The sequence below is a fragment of the Thalassophryne amazonica genome, chromosome 16 (assembly GCF_902500255.1).
Source record: "Thalassophryne amazonica chromosome 16, fThaAma1.1, whole genome shotgun sequence".
NCBI classification, from domain to species: Eukaryota; Metazoa; Chordata; class Actinopteri; order Batrachoidiformes; family Batrachoididae; genus Thalassophryne; species Thalassophryne amazonica.
Window position 1 is genome coordinate 79,479,993 of NC_047118.1, and position 20,862 is coordinate 79,500,854.

At 40.4% G+C, this 20,862-nt stretch overlaps 1 protein-coding gene across 1 annotated transcript in view; it reads left to right on the top strand.

The window, feature by feature from the left end:
- Nucleotides 1–5,397: 5,397 nt before the first annotated feature.
- scn4ab (sodium channel, voltage-gated, type IV, alpha, b) overlaps nt 5,398–20,862 on the top strand; it is a 214,308-nt gene continuing 198,843 nt past the window's right edge. Inside the window, 2 exon segments of the mRNA XM_034189852.1 lie at nt 5,398–5,559; nt 18,157–18,337. Of these exon segments, the coding sequence (XP_034045743.1) occupies nt 5,453–5,559; nt 18,157–18,337 (288 nt within the window). The 5' untranslated portion in view covers nt 5,398–5,452.

Sequence of the window (20,862 nt, forward strand, 5' to 3'; positions counted from 1 at the left end):
CACAAATCCAACAAGACCAAGCATTCATGATATGCACACTCTTAAGGCTATGAAATTGGGCTATTAGTAAAACAAACTAGAAAAAGGGGGTGTTCACAATAATAGTAGCATCTGCTGTTGATGCTACAAACTCAAAACTATTATGTTTCAAACTGCTTTTTTTTAGCAATCCTGTGAATCACTAAACTAGTATTTAGTTGTATAACCATAGTTTTTCATGATTTCTTCACATCTGCGAGGCATTAATTTTGTTGGTTTGGAACCAAGATTTTGCTGGTTTACTAGTGTGCTTTGGGGTCATTGTCTTGTTGAAACACCCATTTCAAGGGCATGTCCTCTTCAGCATAAGGCAACATGACCTCTTGAAGTATTTTGACATATCCAAACTGATCCATGATACCTGGTATGCGACTATATAGCCCAACACCATAGTAGGAGAAACATTGCCCATATCATGATGCTTGCACCACCATGCTTCACTGTCTTCACTGTGAACTGTGGCTTGAATTCAGAGTTTGGGGGTCGTCTCACAAACTGTCTGCAGCCCTTGGACCAAAAAGAACAATTTTACTCTCATCACTCCACAAAATATTCCTCCATTTCTCTTTAGGCCAGCTGATGTGTTCTTTGGCAAATTGTAACCTCTTCTGCACGTCTTTTATTTAACAGAGGGACTTGGTGGGGGATTCTTGCACATAAATTAGCTTCACACAGGAGTCTTCTAACTGTCACAGCACTTACAGGTAACTCCAGACTGTCTTTGATCATCCTGGAGCTGATCAATGGGTGAGCCTTTGCCATTCTGGTTATTCTTCTATCCATTTTGATGGTTGTTTTCCATTTTCTTCCAAGTGTCTCTGTTTTTTTTTTTGTCCATTTTAAAGCATTGTAGATCATTGTAGATGAACAGCCTATAATTTTTTGCACCTGCGTATAGGTTTTCCCCTCTCCAATCAACTTTTTAATCAAGCTACGCTGTTCTTCTGAATAATGTCTTGAACGTCCCATTTTCCTCAGGTTTTCAAAGAGAAAAGCATGTTCAACAGGTGCTGGCTTCATCCTTACATAGGGGACACCTGATTCACACCTGTTTGTTCCACAAAATTGACGAACTCACTGACTGAATGCCACACTACTATTATTGTGAACACCCCCTTTTCTACTTTTTTTTTACTAATAGCCTAATATCGTAGCCTTAAGAGTTTGCATATCATGAATGCTTGGTCTTGTTGGATTTGTGAGAATCTACTGAATCTATTGGTACCTTGTTTCCCATGTAACAATAAGAAATATACTCAAAAACTGGATTAATCTTTTTAGTCACATAGCACTACTATTATTCTGAACACTACTGTACCGTTTAATACAACGCATGCACTTACCACAGATAATGGTCAAAATGCAACATCTTTCAACAGGGGCGTAGCACCAATTTCAGGGCCCTAGGTATTAGCCATATTGAAGCCCCCCCAGTTATGTTCTTTTTTATTAACGGAAACACCAAATTTCTAATGTGTAGTCAAACCAGGTCTAAATCATGTATACCTTAGATCACACTTGGGAGTTAAAACCCTTTTTAAAGTTGGGGGAGCAATATTGAGTTGGGGGATCTGGGGGACCAAATTGCACCATTTTCTAGAAAAATGGTGCAATTTGGTGCATTCCCGTGCATTTTAACATACATATACCCCAATGTTAACTTGACTACAAATTAGTGTAGTGTTCTATGTGTAGTACTATGTAGTGTTCGTTGCAGTTTTCCTGACATCTGATAGAATACACTACATTGCTCTGTTTGTAACTAGGGATCCTGTCCTTAGGGTGAACTAATTTTTGTCTCAAGGTGTTAACAGGTTTAAAGTAAACTGGGATTTTGTGCTGTCTGAAGATCCTCTGTAGTTTTTCCCCTACTCCTGCTAAATAAGGGAGAGACACTCCTCTTCTTCCTGTCTCCGTCTCCTGTCTGTCTGGTCTCTTTGTTCTTTGGGATTTCTGCACTTTATCCAGGGACCATCGTGGGTACCCACATATTGTGAGGGCTTTTCCGGACAAGTTGTTGCTCTTTAGCCCTTCCCTCTGTAGTTGTGGGCACCTGTAGGGCTCTGTGTTGAAGAGTCCTGATCACCCCGAGCTTGTGCTCAAGGGGGTATCTGCTCTTTGGCTCAAACCACCCCCTATTTGAAAAAAGAAGGTAATTCCTGTTATTACTTAACAATATTAGACTGAATAAATCAATGAAATATATTTTTGTTTGTTAAAGAAAAAGGTTCATTCATATTATATACGCTCTACATTCACACCATAATAGTTCTATTCTTATTCTGTATACTTTGTAATTCTCTGTAATATTGTATAGTTTGTATAGTCATCTTCTATCTGTCCCTCAGTTCCTGCGACGACAAAGACACACCATTTATTAGGTAATCCTAATATCAGCTCAACAAAAAACAAATACACAAAACAGGAATAAAATGTTGTAAAGGTTACTAAAATTCAATTACATTTTACTTAAATCATTTGCTTTGTAAAGTGGCTCCATAAGCTCACCTTCACTAACGTCCTCATTGTTGCTTGTATTCTTTATGGTTTTATCTTTTTATTGTGTTTTTAAATTTTTAATTCAGTTTTTCTCTGTTTTTATTATGTTGTGTGAAGTGCCTTGAGGCGAACTCATCACAAATTGGCGCTATATAAATTAATAAATTTGATTTGATTTGATAAGATGAGGGACCAACACCTGGACCAGCAGCTTCTGCTTTGTCTGAAACTAAAAGCCATGAGGTTCATAATGTTAATATTGCATTCTGATAATACATTTTTTATTGTAAAAAGTTTAACTACTTTGTGTGTGTGCATGTGTTTTTGTAGGCAGGTGAGTGTGCAGCTGGACTGTGGTCATTTTATATCCCACAGTAGACAGGCAGGCTAATGCATATTTTTTCTGTCATTGTAATAAAACAGACTTTTCCAAATCTGCACATATATGAGGTCTATTAGAAAAGTATCCGACCTTATTATTTTTTCAAAAACCATATGGATTTGAATCACGTGTGATTGCGTCAGCCAGCGACTCCAGTTTGAAGCATGAATCGAAGCAATGCTTCAATTCAATGGCTTGTGGCTCTTTGATTCGCTGCTCTTCAGAAGCGGTAAGTCAGCTTCTTAACCCCTCTGAAAGCCATTAAAATATCATGAGTCACTTTTCTGTGGATTAAAGTCAGTAACTGGGACTCTGGTCTTGTTGCAGTCGAGAAACGAGAATCGGCCTCTGTTTTGTCACAGCTTCAAATGCTGCGCGGCTCTCTGTTGAGACAGAGTCTGCTCGGAATTAATAACTTCAAAACGAATCCCCCGCTTTAAATAAAATGAAGTCCGTGTCATCGGGCAACACAGGTACGGCAGGAGACATACAGCTGTTTATCATCCAAATATCACGGACAAAGTGACAAGAAAAACCAAAACCACTTACTTATAGAAGGAAATATTGTCTCCCTTGTTCCTCCGTTTGTGGCTTTGCCAACGTGCACAGCTTTCCGGCATATTCCACCTGTTTCTTGAACTTCTATGCACGCAAATCACTAACTTGCCCGGAATTAAAATGGCGATCACGCCTCCTTACTGACAGTATTTACTTAATGGTTTTCATTATGCTGTTCTTATTTGAAAGTTCAATAAGTGGACTGATATGTTAAACATGGTGCAAATTTACTGAACAAGTAGTAGACTTTTTTTTGTTGTGTATATTGTTCTGCCACTTTAATTACAAATTAATCCGCACACACGCCTGAGTTTTCATTATCCTTCATTTATTTGGCATTTTTTGTTGAAAATTTAGCAGGTGAACACTGGGTGTGTTTAAAACAATATTGTGGGTGCTCTTAATTCATAATGTGAAGTAAAACAGAGCATGCCATGTAAAAGAAACAGTTTTATTTTTGCTTAATAAACTGTACTATGTGGTCAAGGACTATTTCTATTTAGTTTCTTTTGTCTGTATTAGCATATTTGATGTTGGAGTAATCCAGAAGTAATTGAAAGTAATCAAATTACATTACTTTAATATTATGGTACTTGGATTACATTACTGATTACATTTTTCAACAGGTAACTAGTAACTGTACCGGAATACATTTTTAAAGTAACCCTCCCAACCCTGTGCGGGACGTATGAGTCACATGTTGGCATTCGTTGAAAATTTTCAGCATGCCCAAAATTTTTTGAGGAGCTCAGCATATTAGGACGTATATCAGCTTCAATGTGCTCTTAACTTATTAGACTTATGTCAGCATTTTTTAATACGGTTGGCATAATATGCTGACTAAATCCTCAAGGTGTGACATGGCCTTAATGGAGGCCAGCAGGAGTTACTGTACATATGTAGCTACTAAACCTCACTCCCAGCAGCTTATAAGGATTCTCTGGTCGCAAGTCCAGAGCCCTGGGTTTTAGACTTCTGATGAGAGAGTCTGTCCTCTGAGCTGAAAAATAACATTGATCTGAAAGAGCAGGCGGCGGAGAAATGGAAGTGTAGGGACCATCTACGAAGTGCAAAAACAAGACAGCAAAAAATTTTCAACAAAATCATGTCTGGTATCACCAGAAGGACAATCATCTCTGCAGCAATATACCAATCAGGCCTGTATGATAGAGTGGCAGAGTGACTGTCCTTGAGTGGCCCAGCCAGAGCCCAGACAATCTGATTGAACATCTCTGGAGAAATCTGAAAATGGCTGTGCAACCGATGCTCCCCATCCAACCTGATGGAGCTTGAGAGGTGCTACAAGGAGGAATGGGCAAAACTGCCCAAAGATAGGTGCACCAAGCTTGTGGCATCATATTCAAGAAGATTTGAGGCTGTAATTGCTGCCAGTGGTGCATCAACAAAGTATTGATCAAAGGGTGTGAATACTTATGCACTCGTGATTTTAGTTTTTTATTTTTAATAAATTTGCAAAAATTAAAAAAAAAATTTTTTTCATGTTGTCATTATAGGGTGTTGTGATTTTTTTAAAAGAATTTATTACATTTTGGAATAAGGCTGTAACATAAATGTGGAACAAGTGAAGCAGTGTGAATACTTTCTGAATGGACTGTATGTGCGCTCAGCTGGATCCTTTGCATGAACAGAGAAGCAATTAGCTTGTGAATTTTGGGACAGCTCCATAAAACCTCAAAGGTCAGATGTCTTCAGCGTTTCAGGAAAATCTCAGGCAGACTGATGTGACCCAGAGCCTGTTTACAGTAATAGAGGAACAGAAGAAGCCATTGTCAATGGCACATACAGGACAGAATGAACAGACTCGTCCTGTCCTAGAGTCCAAAGCAAACCCTGGAGACGCATGACTCTGGATGAGTGGACTGCAGATTAAAAACACACGAAAGAAAAACCACCAAATGACAACTGCTGACCGACGGATACCTACAGAGAGCTGATACAGAAACAGGCAGGAAGATGGAGAAGACCAAGAGCAAATCCTTTTCTTACTACTGGAGGAACAACAAGAAGAGCCGAGATCTTCTGTTGAGATCCAGAAAGCTGCGGCTGGTTCCTTCACAGATGTGAGTCTGATTCTCCAGAACAGGTCCAGGTTCTGGGCTGAAATTATAACTATGGATTACTGTGTCTTTGCTGATGGAAACCGGTCACAACGGGAGATTGAAAATTGATCAAAAACTAATCCTGGTGATCTGTCTGTGATCCAGCCAACATGCCAAAACTTATGGGCACATATGAGTAACATTCCCCTCAAAAATTACAAATTACAACTGAATATTTGAAGGTAATGTTGCACAGATCTTTTGATGGCAGTTCATTTAAAATTTCTAAGTAACTCATGTTTTCACTTATTTCATCTTATAGAATTCAAACTAATAATACAGAAACATTTTAAGTGCACCAACCAGAATATTCAGACAGTACTTGAGGGAAAGCTGCAGAGTTAACAGGTAACACTGTTATTTCATGAAATTGGGACTTTAGCTGTTTGGGATTAGGGACTTTTCAAAACACTTTTAGTGGAGAGGTTAAGGCAGAAATTGTTCAGTTTTTGAAGAAAGCATGAAACTTGGCACAGTGATACTATAGGACCTAAGGATCATGAAAAAAATAGACCCCCAAAAATAACGCCCCCTGGTGGCTGCAATACTGGATTAAAAATGGCCATTATTTTCAACATATTTTTTCCATTTACTTTCAAATTAGATTAGATTAGATTAGATTAAACTTTATTGTCCACCTCAGTGGAAACTTGTCTTTGGTTCACCACAAAAAAAGTTTAAACAATCACAAAACATGACAGTTAATATACAATAGATAAAATTACAATAAATAATGGTTTCATAAAAATTCATCCAATTTCATGTGCTGCATAACTTCTGCATAACTTCACTAGCACATTAAGGCAGATAAAAGCACAATTCCAAAATATTTACCAATGTTTTGGGGTCAGGGAATCCAAATCAAATCAAATCAATTTATTTATATAGCCGCCAAATCACAACAAACAGTCGCCCCAAGGCGCTTATATTGTAAGGCAAAGCCATACAATAATTACGGAAAAACCCAACGGTCAAAACGACCCCCTATGAGCAAGCACTTGGCGACAGTGGGAAGGAAAACTCCCTTTTAACAGGAAGAAACCTCAGCAGAACCAGGCTCAGGGAGGGGCAGGTCTTCTGCTGGGACTGGTTGGGGCTGAGGGAGAGAATCAGGAAAAAAGACATGCTGTGGAAGAGAACAGAGATCAATCACCAATGATTAAAGCAGAGTGGTGCATACAGAGCAAAAGCGGTGAGTAAAAAGAAACACTGGGTGCATCATGGGAACCACCCCAGCAGTCTAAGTCTATAGCAGCATAACTAAGGGATGGTTCAGGGTCACCTGATCCAGCCCTAACTATAAGCTTTTTCAAAAAGGAAAGTTTTAAGATTAATCTTAAAAGTAGAGAGGGTGTCTGTCTCCCTAATCTGAATTGGGAGCTGGTTCCACAGGAGAGGAGCCTGAAAGCTGAAGGCTCTGCCTCCCATTCTACTCTTACAAACCCTAGGAACTACAAGTAAGCCTGCAGTCTGAGAGCGAAGTGCTCTATTGGGGTGATATGGTACTATGAGGTCCCTAGATAAGATGGGACCTGATTATTCAAAAAACTTATAAGTAAGAAGAAGAATTTTAAATTCTATTCTGGAATTAACAGGGAGCCAATGAAGAGAAGCCAATATAGGTGAAATATGCTCTCTCCTTCTAGTCCCTGTCAGTATTCTAGCTGCAGCATTTTGAATTAACTGAAGGCTTTTCAGGGAACTTTTAGGACAACCTGATAATAATGAATTACAATAGTCCAGCCTAGAAGAAACAAATGCATGAATTAGCTTTTCAGCATCACTCTGAGACAAGACCTTTCTAATTTTAGAGATATTGCGCAAATGCAAAAAAAACAGTCCTACATATTTGCTTAATATGCGCATTGAAGGACATATCCTGATCAAAAATGACTCCAAGATTTCTCACAGTATTACTGGAGGTCAGGGTAATGCCATCCAGAGTAAGGATCTGGTTAGACACCATGTTTCTAAGATTTGTGGGGCCAAGTACAATAACTTCAGTTTTATCTGAATTTAAAAGCAGGAAATTAGAGGTCATCCATGTCTTTATGTCTGAAAGACATTCCTGCAGTTTAACTAATTGGTGTGTGTCCTCTGGCTTCATGGATAGATAAAGCTGGGTATCATCTGCATAACAATGAAAATTAAGCAATGCTTTCTAATAATACTGTTGGGAAGGTGTCGTGACACGGACCCACAACAGGGGGCGTTAATGAACAGACAATGGATAAGCCAAAAGTAACAATTTAATGTTGTGAATCGCACAACGAAATACAGACAATAACAATAATGTGGATTGTCAATTATACACAAGGTGACGTGTGGGCAGGCTCGAACATAGAAGACGTCTGGTGAGAGAAGAACACCGGAGCCTCCAAGCCCTGCGCCCCAGGTGGCCACTGTCTTCAGCAGTCAGACCCGGTACTGCTGGCAGAAAACAGAAACAGTTAATGGTGGGTGTGTGAATACACACCCAGCAATCGTGTAAAGCTTAGTTCCTCCGGGAGGGAGAACCTCCACCTCCAGACACAGAATCACCCGTGCAGCTCCTGTCAGTCACTCTCCCTGGAAGGAGTGTGAGGCGAAGACGTCGCAAGTCACACTATCCGCCAATCCAGTTACAGACTGAGTCCACAGGATAAACGGCTGCACACAGAACAATGTTTAAACACTCAGAAAATCACAGCAGAGAAAGATTACCTGGAACGGTAGCTGATTTCTCGGCGAGGAGGTGGAGTTGCAGTCCGGCTTATATGGTGATGAGTTGAACGAGTGACAGCTGGTGCTGATAAGTGACAGCTGTCACTCCCAGCGGCTCCGACGCCCTCTCGTGCTTGAAGCCCGCACTCCAAGCAGGGCGCCATCTGGTGGTAGTGGGCCAGCAGTACCTCCTCTTCAGCGGCCCACACAACAAATACTGCCTAAGGGAAGCATGTATAATGTGAATAAAATCGGTCCTAGTACAGAACCTTGTGGAACTCCATAATTAACCTTAGTCTGTGAAGAAGATTCCCCATTTACATTAACAAATTGTAATCTATTAGATAAATATGATTCAAACCACTGCAGCGCAGTGCCTTTAATACCTATGGCATGCTCTAATCTCTGTAATAAAATTTTATGGTCAACAGTATCAAAAGCTGCACTGAGGACGAGCACAGAGATGAGTCCACTGTCTGAGGCCATAAGAAGATCATTTGTAACCTTCACTAATGCTGTTTCTGTACTATGATGAATTCTAAAACCTGACTGAAACTCTTCAAATAGACCATTCCTCTGCAGATGATTAGTTAGCTGTTTTACAACTACCCTTTCAAGAATTTTTGAGAGAAAAGGAAGGTTGGAGATTGGCCTATAATTAGCTAAGATAGCTGGGTCAAGTGGGTCAATCCAATCCTACTTAGCATACAGTGCCATATATGTTAAGTATACATCAGAGAATTACCTTTCAAATTAAGTAACTGGTAATAAAGATCTATGTTTAAATCCTGGAGGTAGAAATCTAGTTCAAACATGTCCATGCACCATGGCAACTTTAAAGGTAAAATAGATGGGTGGGCTGCCAAATTAATATAAAAAAGGCCAAAAGATATGGTTCATATTAGCCATATCCAGCTAATCAGTTGAATTATTTTAGCCATAGTGGAATAATCTGTATCGCTCCTGGGATACTTCATTATAAAGTGTGTTATTTACAAGGAATTACCTGCGCAAACTGATATTATTGACCCAAATTTATATATATAAAAAAAAAATTAAGATTATAACAAACAGCTGATTTATTATAACAGAACAAAACAGATTATTTAAAAAGCACAATGCAAAAACTGGAGATTTTTATGCTATCTTTGTTACAGCAAACTTGAATATTCATTTTTTTTTTTCAAACAGAATGATTTAAAGTTGCATCAGTAAATGTTTAGTGCTTTAAAAACATATATGAACATTTTCGTCCATTTCAAATAGCCCAAGTGTGGGGAAATCTTACCCAGATGGCCAAATGTCCAGCAAGTTTATCATTAAAAGCTGCCCTGCTGGCATGTGTCTGATCAATGTCAGAAGCTTATCCATCGTAGCACTCCCCATTGCATTTGCACAGCTGGGTACAAGTATTTTTAGATAGATATTTAAGATAAATAAGCATTATTAAGCAAACAAGAGATAAAGAATTTAAATAGGATTTTAAGTTGCATTTTTGCTTTGGAAATTTAGCACTGTCTTAACTGTAATCTCTGATGTATTGGGCAGCTTGGCAGCATGAAATAGTGCCATAGCATCCATATAGGTGTTTTTATTATTACATACTGGTATAAGAACCTCAAGACCCTCTGAGGTTGACTTTCATTGATATTTACTGATTTTAGAACCAAAAAATACTAAACTATGATCAACTTCTTTCCCTGCATTAGTCATTTTTAAGAAAAGCAAAGAAAAGTAAAAAACAAGGCAGCCATCTTGAAATCCAATATGGCTGCCATATGACTAGATTCAGAAGTTCATTGAAATATATATATATATATATAATATATATAATGCTGCCTCCATAGTTCAGTTATATTTTCTCCACCAAATACACCCTCAATGTTACATGGCAGTGCTGTTTTAACCCTGTTTATATTCTTCACTTCTTTCCAGAAGCCAGTAACATTGCTGTCAAGCAGTTTTCCAGCCATAGAGTCAGCTCTCAAGGCTTGCTCATGCTTGCAAACAAAGCGTACTGCATATTTGTATCTAGTATTGCTTACCTTTTTATGCTCATAAACCGGCCCCTGCCTAGGTCTACCAGCAATTACCCAGGCTTTATGGGCCGCCTTAGCTTCTGCATGGGGGCCAGCGACATACCTATTCCACCCAGGCTGAGCATTTACAGCTTTATTAGGGAGAGTGAGTAGAGGTCTGCTGGCTTCTGATAAGGCAAACACAATACAATTCTACATTTCACAGAGGTCATCACAGTGAGAAGTGTCACTACAGTTAACATTCAAACATCGAATGGCATGCATAGGTAAATGTATTTTTCTCCAAAGTGCATCTGATCTCCCACAATAAAACAATACATCCTCTGAGGACAGTTTAGTCCAGTCTATCTTAGCCTCACTTATGAAGTTATCCTCCCTCATTATCTCAGGGAGACACACAGTGTTAAGTATGAACTCAATAGGAAAATGATCAGTTGTGGTCACCTCATATAGTACTTTCATAGGCCCAAGCGTTGCATGAGCATCTGCAGTACATATCAGATGATCAAGCCAGCTAGTTGTTCTATGGGCAAGACTATAGTAAGTAAAACTGTCTGCAGGTAGAAGCACCTGACTAGATAGAACCAAATTATTGTCTTCACACATCCTGATCATATGCTTAGCAAAGGAAGAAGCATTATCAGAGATATCTGCATTCATGTCTCCAACAACATAAACGGTTGTACAGCAATTATCAACAATAAAAGAGTTAATAAATGCCAACCTATTCACATATTCATCATCATTATGTCTTGACTCATATGGTGTGTAGACATTCAGAATGATAACAGTCCATATAATAATATGATTTACGGCGAGCACGGTGGATTGGTGGTTAGCACTGTTGCCTCACAGCAAGAAGGTCATGGGATTGCTTCCCACCTGTGGCCTTTCTGTGTGGAGTTTGCATGTTCTCCCCGTGTTTGTGTGGGTTCCCTCCGGGTGCTCCGGTTGTGTTTGTCTGTCCACATGTGGCCCTGCGACAGACTGGCGTCCCGTCCAGGGTCGACCTATGACTGCTGGGATAGTCTCCACCCCCCATGACCATAAATTGGAGTAAGCTGGTATTGAAAATGGATACACACACACATTTTCAACCGCCTAGTCCAATTAAGGGTCGCAGGGGGCTGGAGCCTATCCCACTAGTCATAGAGCGTGAAGCGGGGTACACCCAGGACAGGACGCCAGTCTGTCACGTGGCCACAAACAGACAAACAAACACAGTCACACCCACTTGCACACCTACGGACAGTTTAAAGATTCCAATCCAGTTAACCCACATGTCTTTGGATGTGGGAGGAAACCAGAGCACCCGGAGGAAACCCATGCAAACTCCACACAGAAATGCCACAGGCGGGAATTGAACCCATGACCTTCTCGGTGTGAGGCAACAGTGCTAACCACTAAGCCACAGTGCTGCCCCAGCAAATGGATAGTTGGATGGAAATGGCTTTATAAAATAATGGTATTATTGACTCATTCACTAGGGCCTCAACTGTGTCAAACCTGGAGGGTCCATTGTTGTTGGTGGCATTTCTCCCCATACAGTGCATAGTATAATTAAATGATTCAAGGAATCTGGAGGAATTTCAGCATGTAAAGTGCAAGGGTATGCCCGTGATTTGCGGTCTCTCAGATACCACTGCATCAAGAACTCTCCTTCATCAATAGCTGATATAACCACATGGGCAAGGGATTACTTTGGGAAATCTTTGTCAAGGATTACAGTACAGAGTTAGATTCACAAATGACACTTAAAACTTATGTTAACCCTGTCTAGAAGCAGCATCAGTATGAATTGAAATGAACTTGTTGTGAAAGTGTAGGAACACGGACCCACAACAGGGGGCGCAAATGAACGGACAATGGAGGAAGTCAAATAACAACACTTTACTGTTGTGAATAAGCACAACAAACAACGGATTACAACAATAGACAAAGAAGTCACTTCACAAAAATGTGTCACGTGGGCAGGCTCGAAGATAAGAGACGTCTGTCCAAAGCAGAACTGGAACCACACGATTTCCTCCGCCACCGAACCCCGGGAATACTGGAGCCGCCAAGTCCCGAACTCCCAGGTGGCCACTGCCTCCGCGTGTTGGATCTGGTACTGCTGGCGAGGAACAAAAATAGTTAAATGTGGGTGCGTCTGCACCCAGCAACCCGTATGGCGGGAAAACCACCTCCACCTCTCGTTGGAAGAATGTCTGCTATTTAACGCACAAAAGTAATAAAGGGTTACTGTCAAAAAAGACAACACAGTCAGCTGAGTACGGTACCTTCTAGGTAGAGCGATATCTCGGCAAAGAGGTGGAGATGTCGTCCTGCTGATAAACCACTGCTGATCAGATGATTGGTGACAGCTGTTGTAGGCGATAAGTGACAGCTGTCACCCCGGCTGCTCCTCTGAGGCGGCAGCGCCCTCTGGTGCCTGGAGCCCGCACTCCAGACAGGGCGCCCTCTGGTGGTGGTGGGCCAGCAGTACCTCCTCTTCAGTGGCCCACACAACAGAACTGAACTTATTAGGCACCAATGCTTACAAAAAAAACCCACTCATTTACAGACCACAAAATCAATACAACAAAACAAAACAAAACAAACAAAACAAAAGTTACAGGAAAGAACAAGAAAACAATGAACATGGTGCCCAAAAGGTGTAGGGAGAAGCAACGCTTAATGTCTCTTTGCTCTGAGGCCTCTGGGTTGGAGCATCACTCGGTCAAAATCTGTATTGTGGTTGGACAAATCAGAGTTTCAGGGCCCGTATCCACGAAGCATCCTAAGGCTAAAAGTAGCTCTTAGTGATCTCATTCTAAGAAAAATTTTAGACTTCCTCAAATTCTTAGACATTTCTTAGAATTTTCCCTTGATAAGATAAAACTGATCATCTGCAGAGGAATGGTCTATTTGAAGAGTTTCAGTCAGGTTTTAGAATTCATCATAGTACAGAAACAGCATTAGTGAAGGTTACAAATGATCTTCTTATGGCCTCGGACAGTGGACTCATCTCTGTGCTTGTTCTGTTAGACCTCAGTGCTGCTTTTGATACTGTTGACCATAAAATTTTATTACAGAGATTAGAGCATGCCATAGGTATTAAAGGCACTGCGCTGCGGTGGTTTGAATCATATTTGTCTAATAGATTACAATTTGTTCATGTAAATGGGGAATCTTCTTCACAGACTAAAGTTAATTATGGAGTTCCACAAGGTTCTGTGCTAGGACCAATTTTATTCACTTTATACATGCTTCCCTTAGGCAGTATTATTAGACGGTATTGCTTAAATTTTCATTGTTACGCAGATGATACCCAGCTTTATCTATCCATGAAGCCAGAGGACACACCAATTAGCTAAACTGCAGGATTGTCTTACAGACATAAAGACATGGATGACCTCTAATTTCCTGCTTTAAACTCAGATAAAACTGAAGTTATTGTACTTGGCCCCACAAATCTTAGAAACATGGTGTCTAACCAGATCCTTACTGTGGATGGCATTACCCTGACCTCTAGTAATACTGTGAGAAATCTTGGAGTCATTTTTGATCAGGATATGTCATTCAAAGCGCATATTAAACAAATATGTAGGACTGCTTTTTTGCATTTACACAATATCTCTAAAATCAGAAAGGTCTTGTCTCAGAGTGATGCTGAAAAACTAATTAATGCATTTATTTCCTCTAGGCTGGACCATTGTAATTCATTATTATCAGGTTGTCCTAAAAGTTCCCTAAAAAGCCTTCAGTTAATTCAAAATGCTCCAGCTAGAGTACTGACGGGGACTAGAAGGAGAGAGCATATCTCACCCATATTGGCCTCTCTTCATTGGCTTCCTGTTAATTCTAGAATAGAATTTAAAATTCTTCTTCTTACTTATAAGGTTTTGAATAATCAGGTCCCATCTTATCTTAGGGATCTCGTAGTACCATATCACCCCAATAGAGCGCTTCACTCTCAGACTGCAGGCTTACTTGTAGTTCCTAGGGTTTGTAAGAGTAGAATGGGAGGCAGAGCCTTCAGCTTTCAGGCTCCTCTCCTGTGGAACCAGCTCCCAATTCAGATCAGGGAGACAGACACCCTCTCTACTTTTAAGATTAGGCTTAAAACTTTCCTTTTTGCTAAAGCTTATAGTTAGGGCTGGATCAGGTGACCCTGAACCATCCCTTAGTTATGCTGCTATAGACGTAGACTGCTGGGGGGTTCCCATGATGCACTGTTTCTTTCTCTTTTTGCTCTGTATGCACCACTCTGCATTTAATCATTAGTGATCGATCTCTGCTCCCCTCCACAGCATGTCTTTTTCCTGGTTTTCTCCCTCAGCCCCAACCAGTCCCAGCAGAAGACTGCCCCTCCCTGAGCCTGGTTCTGCTGGAGGTTTCTTCCTGTTAAAAGGGAGTTTTTCCTTCCCACTGTAGCCAAGTGCTTGCTCACAGGGGGTCGTTTTGACCGTTGGGGTTTTACATAATTATTGTATGGCCTTGCCTTACAATATAAAGCGCCTTGGGGCAACTGTTTGTTGTGATTTGGCGCTATATAAAAAAATTGATTGATTGATTGATTGATTAATCACAAAGCATATAAACCCCGTTTACACTGAGTCAACGACCGAGTTGCGATTGAAAAACGTCCTCTGCTTGCCATCGCTCTCACTGACTTCCACTGGAGTTGCAGGCTGGTCACAATGGGGTCTCCACATTCGGAAAAACAATCCCTCTTGGTTGCCATCACTCCCCATCGGTGTCCAACAGGTATGCGAATGTATTGAAGTGTTTAAACACTTGCACAACTTGTGTGATCAGTTAACAGACACATGGGTCTGATAATCGGTCTTGATAAACTCTCACATGTCTCACCTCACTTTCAACTTGACCCTATGGGTTGTAATAGATTCTCAGTTGATTCTGCATGGGGTTGCACTCCATGCAGTCCAGGACCTTGAAATGCTTCTTACAGAGCCCCTCCTTAGTTTCCCTGGCTGTGTGTTTGGGGTCATTGTCATGCTGGAAGACCCCGCCAAGACCCTTCTTCAATGCTCTTACTGAGGGAAGGAGGTTGTTTGCCAAAATCTCACGATACATGATCCCATCCATCCTCCCTTCAATACGGTGCAGTCATCCTGTCCTCTTTGCAGAAAAACACCCCCAAAATATGATGTTTCCACCCCCATGCTTCATGGTTGGGACGGACTTCTTGGAGTTGTTCTCTTCCTCCAAACATGGCGAGTGGAGACCAGAAGTTCTATTTTGGTCTCATCTGACCACATGACCATGACTGTGGTCCCAGCTCTCTTCAGGTCATTGACCAGGTCCTCCTGTGTAGTTCTGGGCTTTCTCAGAATCATCCTTACCCCACGAGATGAGATCTTGCATGAGCCCCAGACCGAGGAAGATTTACAGTCATCTTGTGTTTCTTCCATTTTCTAATAATTTCACCAGCAGTTTTTGTCTTCTCACCAAGCTGCTTGCCTGTTGTCCTGTAGCCCATCCCAGCCTTGTGCAGGTCTACAATTTTGTCCCTGGTGTCCTTAGACAGCTTTTTGGTCTTGGCCAGAGTGGATAGGTTGGAGTGTGATTGATTGCGTGTGTGGACAGGTGTCTTTTATAGAGGTAATGAGTTGAAACAGGTGCAATTAATACAGGTAAAGAGTGCAGAATAAGAGGGCTTCTTAAAGAAAAATTAACAGGTCTGTGAGAGAGAATTCTTGCTGGTTGGTAGGTGATCAAATAATTATTTCATGCAATAAAATGTAAATTAATTATTTAAAAGTCATACAATGTGATTTTCTGGATTGTTTTTAGATTCTGTCTCTCACAGTTGAAGTGTATCTACAATAACAATTACAGACCTCTACACTGTTTGTAGGTAGGAGAACCTGCAAAATCAACACTGTAACAAATACTTATTTTCCCCACTGTAGGTCTTATATAGGGAGTCCAATGTAAACTGGGCATTAGGCCTTAAGAGAGCTCCTAACTTGCCAAACTGTTAAGAGTGGGGAGGAGAACTTTTAAGATGCCTAAGAATGTCTTAAGCAGAGAAGATGGTGGAAAAGACAGAGAAGAAAGAGAGATATTCCCTGTATGTTGAATGTCAGTAAGTCAGTAACATGCTACTGACTTGATGGGGCAGGGATAATGTTTGCTGTTGACCTCATCAGGAATGAGCTTTCTTTTCCCACCCAACGTAGTAACGTAATAACGTCTGCAATGAAGGTAATGTGTGAAACACTATATGGACTGAAGTGGTAATCAGAAATAATCTAATGTGTTTTTATCAGAAAGATGAAAATGTCTCAACTGAAACAAGAATACAAAACGAGTAAAATACATTCAGTTCTCTTTTGACTAAAATTAACAGTCTTTTAGTTGACTAAAACATATGGCACCATTATTTTAGTATTTGCAAAGGTGTATTTCGATCCACAAATGTGTAACCGTGTGTCTGAAAATCAGGCCACTCAATTGAATGTGTTCTTACGTGTGACTTTTGCTACATTTCTGCCGCGGAAGATCCATAAATGCGTGTATCAGTCACCAGAGACCAGGAACATGGGTGGACCTTCTTGCGTCTTTTAATTTTAAGTAAACACAAGAATAAAAATGGTAATAATAAGAATATGTTAACACAAATAGTACTGTATCCTACACAAGAGCTTTGCATTCACAGGATTAAAAAAAGTTCTGATCTTGTAATTACGAGAGCTGGAAGTCTGGAGGGGGCGAGAAGCGGGCTAAAGTTAGCCGATGATGGCTCACTGTGATCGACACAGTGGTGATTCTCCACTAAGGTCTTCCTGGATGAATGAAATTCCTCCAGGGAGGGGCACGGGGCCCCCAGACTGATATGCACCTGGCCGGGACTTCTGGAATCAATAACTTCAAAGTGAATCGCTGTTTGACACTTCATTCCAAATGTTGTAATGTAGACAACAAACTACAACAGACCAATTCCATTTTTCTCCAAAGTGAGACGTCCTGTGTTCTTTGTGAATTATACTGATCTTGACATGCAGCTGACTGCAAGAGACTACCAACATTTTCTTATTATTACCATTTTTATTCTTGTGTTTATTTAAAATTAAAAGATGCATGTTCCTGGTCTCCAAAACACAGGAAAAAGAAAAACCCCACGCCCTCAAAAATGTTCTTCGGGGGCTCCGCCAGGCTTAAAATGGTAGCGGTAACTGATATCATTGGTGCTTGCGCCACCTGGTGATTAGTATCCACACAGGTACAAATCACTGCACGCATTTGTGGATCTTCTGCTGCAGAAGTGTAGCAAAAGTCACGTGTCAGAACAGATGCAATTGAGTGGTCCGATTTTCACAGACACACGGTTACACACGGACTGATTTTTTTTTTTTTTTTTTACACATTTGTGGATCTGGTTACATATCTGCAAATACGTTTGCTACAATAACGGCCCCATAAAAACGCAACTAAATAAAAATGGTATGTGAATGACTAAATATGACTAAAACTAATAAGACATTTGACACATGACTAAGACTAAATTAAAATTAACACTAAACCAAATTCCAGTTATTTCACCTTTAAGAAACAGCAAATATTCATATTGAGAACATCGAGACCTTTAGTCAGGCTGTGGGACAAAAGGAATCAGTATTGTTTTTTCTTGCCGCCTCTGTAAGTTGTCCCAAAGAGACCTGTGTTTGAGTTTCACTTCTTTTCTCTGAGGTAAACCTGTTGTTTATGTTTGAATTATGCTGACATGACAAAATGCTGATTTGTTATCTTAGTAACTTTCACTCGTTCTTACTGACCTGTGTGTCTGTTTGTTCCCTCTACCAAACAGGACACGATTGTTCGGAGACAGTGCAGTTCGGTTGGCATTGCAAAATGCCAGGATGGCTCCTCTGCTGCCCCCTGTTGGTACGGAGGTGTTCAGGCCATTCACATTGGCCTCACTGGAAGAGATTTTGCGTCGACAAAAAGCTGAGCAGGAGACGAAACAGAAGAAGGAAAAGAGCACAGAGGTACTGTGTGTGATTCAGCTATCAATGACAGTCGATACCTGGAGGATAAAACTGTTGCATCATAGAAACCTCAGAAAATATTAAAATCAATCAATCAATCAATCAATTTTTTTTTTATATAGCGCCAAATCACAACAAACAGTTGCCCCAAGGCGCTTTATATTGTAAGGCAAGGCCATACAATAATTATGTAAAACCCCAACGGTCAAAACGACCCCCTGTGAGCAAGCACTTGGCTACAGTGGGAAGGAAAAACTCCCTTTTAACAGGAAGAAACCAGGCTCATGGAGGGGCAGTCTTCTGCTGGGACTGGTTGGGGCTGAGGGAGAGAACCAGGAAAAAGACATGCTGTGGAGGGGAGCAGAGATCAATCACTAATGATTAAATGCAGAGTGGTGCATACAGAGCAAAAAGAGAAAGAAACAGTGCATCATGGGAACCCCCCAGCAGTCTACGTCTATAGCAGCATAACTAAGGGATGGTTCAGGGTCACCTGATCCAGCCCTAACTATAAGCTTTAGCAAAAAGGAAAGTTTTAAGCCTAATCTTAAAAGTAGAGAGGGTGTCTGTCTCCCTGATCTGAATTGGGAGCTGGTTCCACAGGAGAGGAGCTTGAAAGCTGAAGGCTCTGCCTCCCATTCTACTCTTACAAACCCTAGGAACTACAAGTAAGCCTGCAGTCTGAGAGCGAAGCGCTCTATTGGGGTGATATGGTACTACGAGGTCCCTAAGATAAGATGGGACCTGATTATTCAAAACCTTATAAGTAAGAAGAAGAATTTTAAATTCTATTCTAGAATTAACAGGAAGCCAATGAAGAGAGGCCAATATGGGTGAGATATGCTCTCTCCTTCTAGTCCCCGTCAGTACTCTAGCTGCAGCATTTTGAATTAACTGAAGGCTTTTTAGGGAACTTTTAGGACAACCTGATAATAATGAATTACAATAGTCCAGCCTAGAGGAAATAAATACATGAATTAGTTTTTCAGCATCACTCTGAGACAAGACCTAATAATACTGCCTAAGGGAAGCATGTATAAAGTGAATAAAATTGGTCCTAGCACAGAACCTTGTGGAACTCCATAATTAACTTTAGTCTGTGAAGAAGATTCCCCATTTACATGAACAAATTGTAATCTATTAGACAAATATGATTCAAACCACCGCAGCACAGTGCCTTTAATACCTATGACATGCTCTAATCTCTGTAATAAAATTTTATGGTCAACAGTATCAAAAGCAGCACTGAGGTCTAACAGAACAAGCACAGAGATGAGTCCACTGTCCGAGGCCATAAGAAGATCATTTGTAACCTTCACTAATGCTGTTTCTGTACTATGATGAATTCTAAAACCTGACTGAAACTCTTCAAATAGACCATTCCTCTGCAGATGATCAGTTAGCTGTTTTACAACTACCCTTTCAAGAATTTTTGAGAGAAAAGGAAGGTTGGAGATTGGCCTATAATTAGCTAAGATAGCTGGGTCAAGTGATGGCTTTTTAAGTAATGGTTTAATTACTGCCACCTTAAAAGCCTGTGGTACATAGCCAACTAACAAAGATAGATTGATCATATTTAAGATCGAAGCATTAAATAATGGTAGGGCTTCCTTGAGCAGCCTGGTAGGAATGGTAGGGTCTAATAAACATGTTGATGGTTTGGATGAAGTAACTAATGAAAATAACAGACAGAACAATCGGAGAGAAAGAGTCTAACCAAATACCGGCATCACTGAAAGCAGCCAAAGATAACGATACGTCTTTGGGATGGTTATGAGTAATTTTTTCTCTAATAGTTAAAATTTTGTTAGCAAAGAAAGTCATGAAGTCATTACTAGTTAAAGTTAATGGAATACTCAGCTCAATAGAGCTCTGACTCTTTGTCAGCCTGGCTACAGTGCTGAAAAGAAACCTGGGGTTGTTCTTATTTTCTTCAATTAGTGATGAGTAGAAAGATGTCCTAGCTTTACGGAGGGCTTTTTTATAGAGCAACAGACTCTTTTTCCAGGCTAAGTGAAGATCTTCTAAATTAGTGAGACGCCATTTCCTCTCCAACGTACGGGTTATCTGCTTTAAGCTACGAGTTTGTGAGTTATACCACGGAGTCAGGCACTTCTGATTTAAAGCTCTCTTTTTTAGAGGAGCTACAGCATCCAAAATTGTCTTCAATGAGGATGTAAAACTATTGACGAGATACTCTATCTCACTTACAGAGTTTAGGTAGCTACTCTGCACTGTGTTGGTATATGGCATTAGAGAACATAAAGAAGGAATCATATCCTTAAACCTAGTTACAGTGCTTTCTGAAAGACTTCTAGTGTAATGAAACTTATTCCCCACTGCTGGGTAGCCCATCAGAGTAAATGTAAATGTTATTAAGAAATGATCAGACAGAAGGGAGTTTTCAGGGAATACTGTTAAGTCTTCTATTTCCATACCATAAGTCAGAACAAGATCTAAGATATGATTAAAGTGGTGGGTGGACTCATTTACTTTTTGAGCAAAGCCAATAGAGTCTAATAATA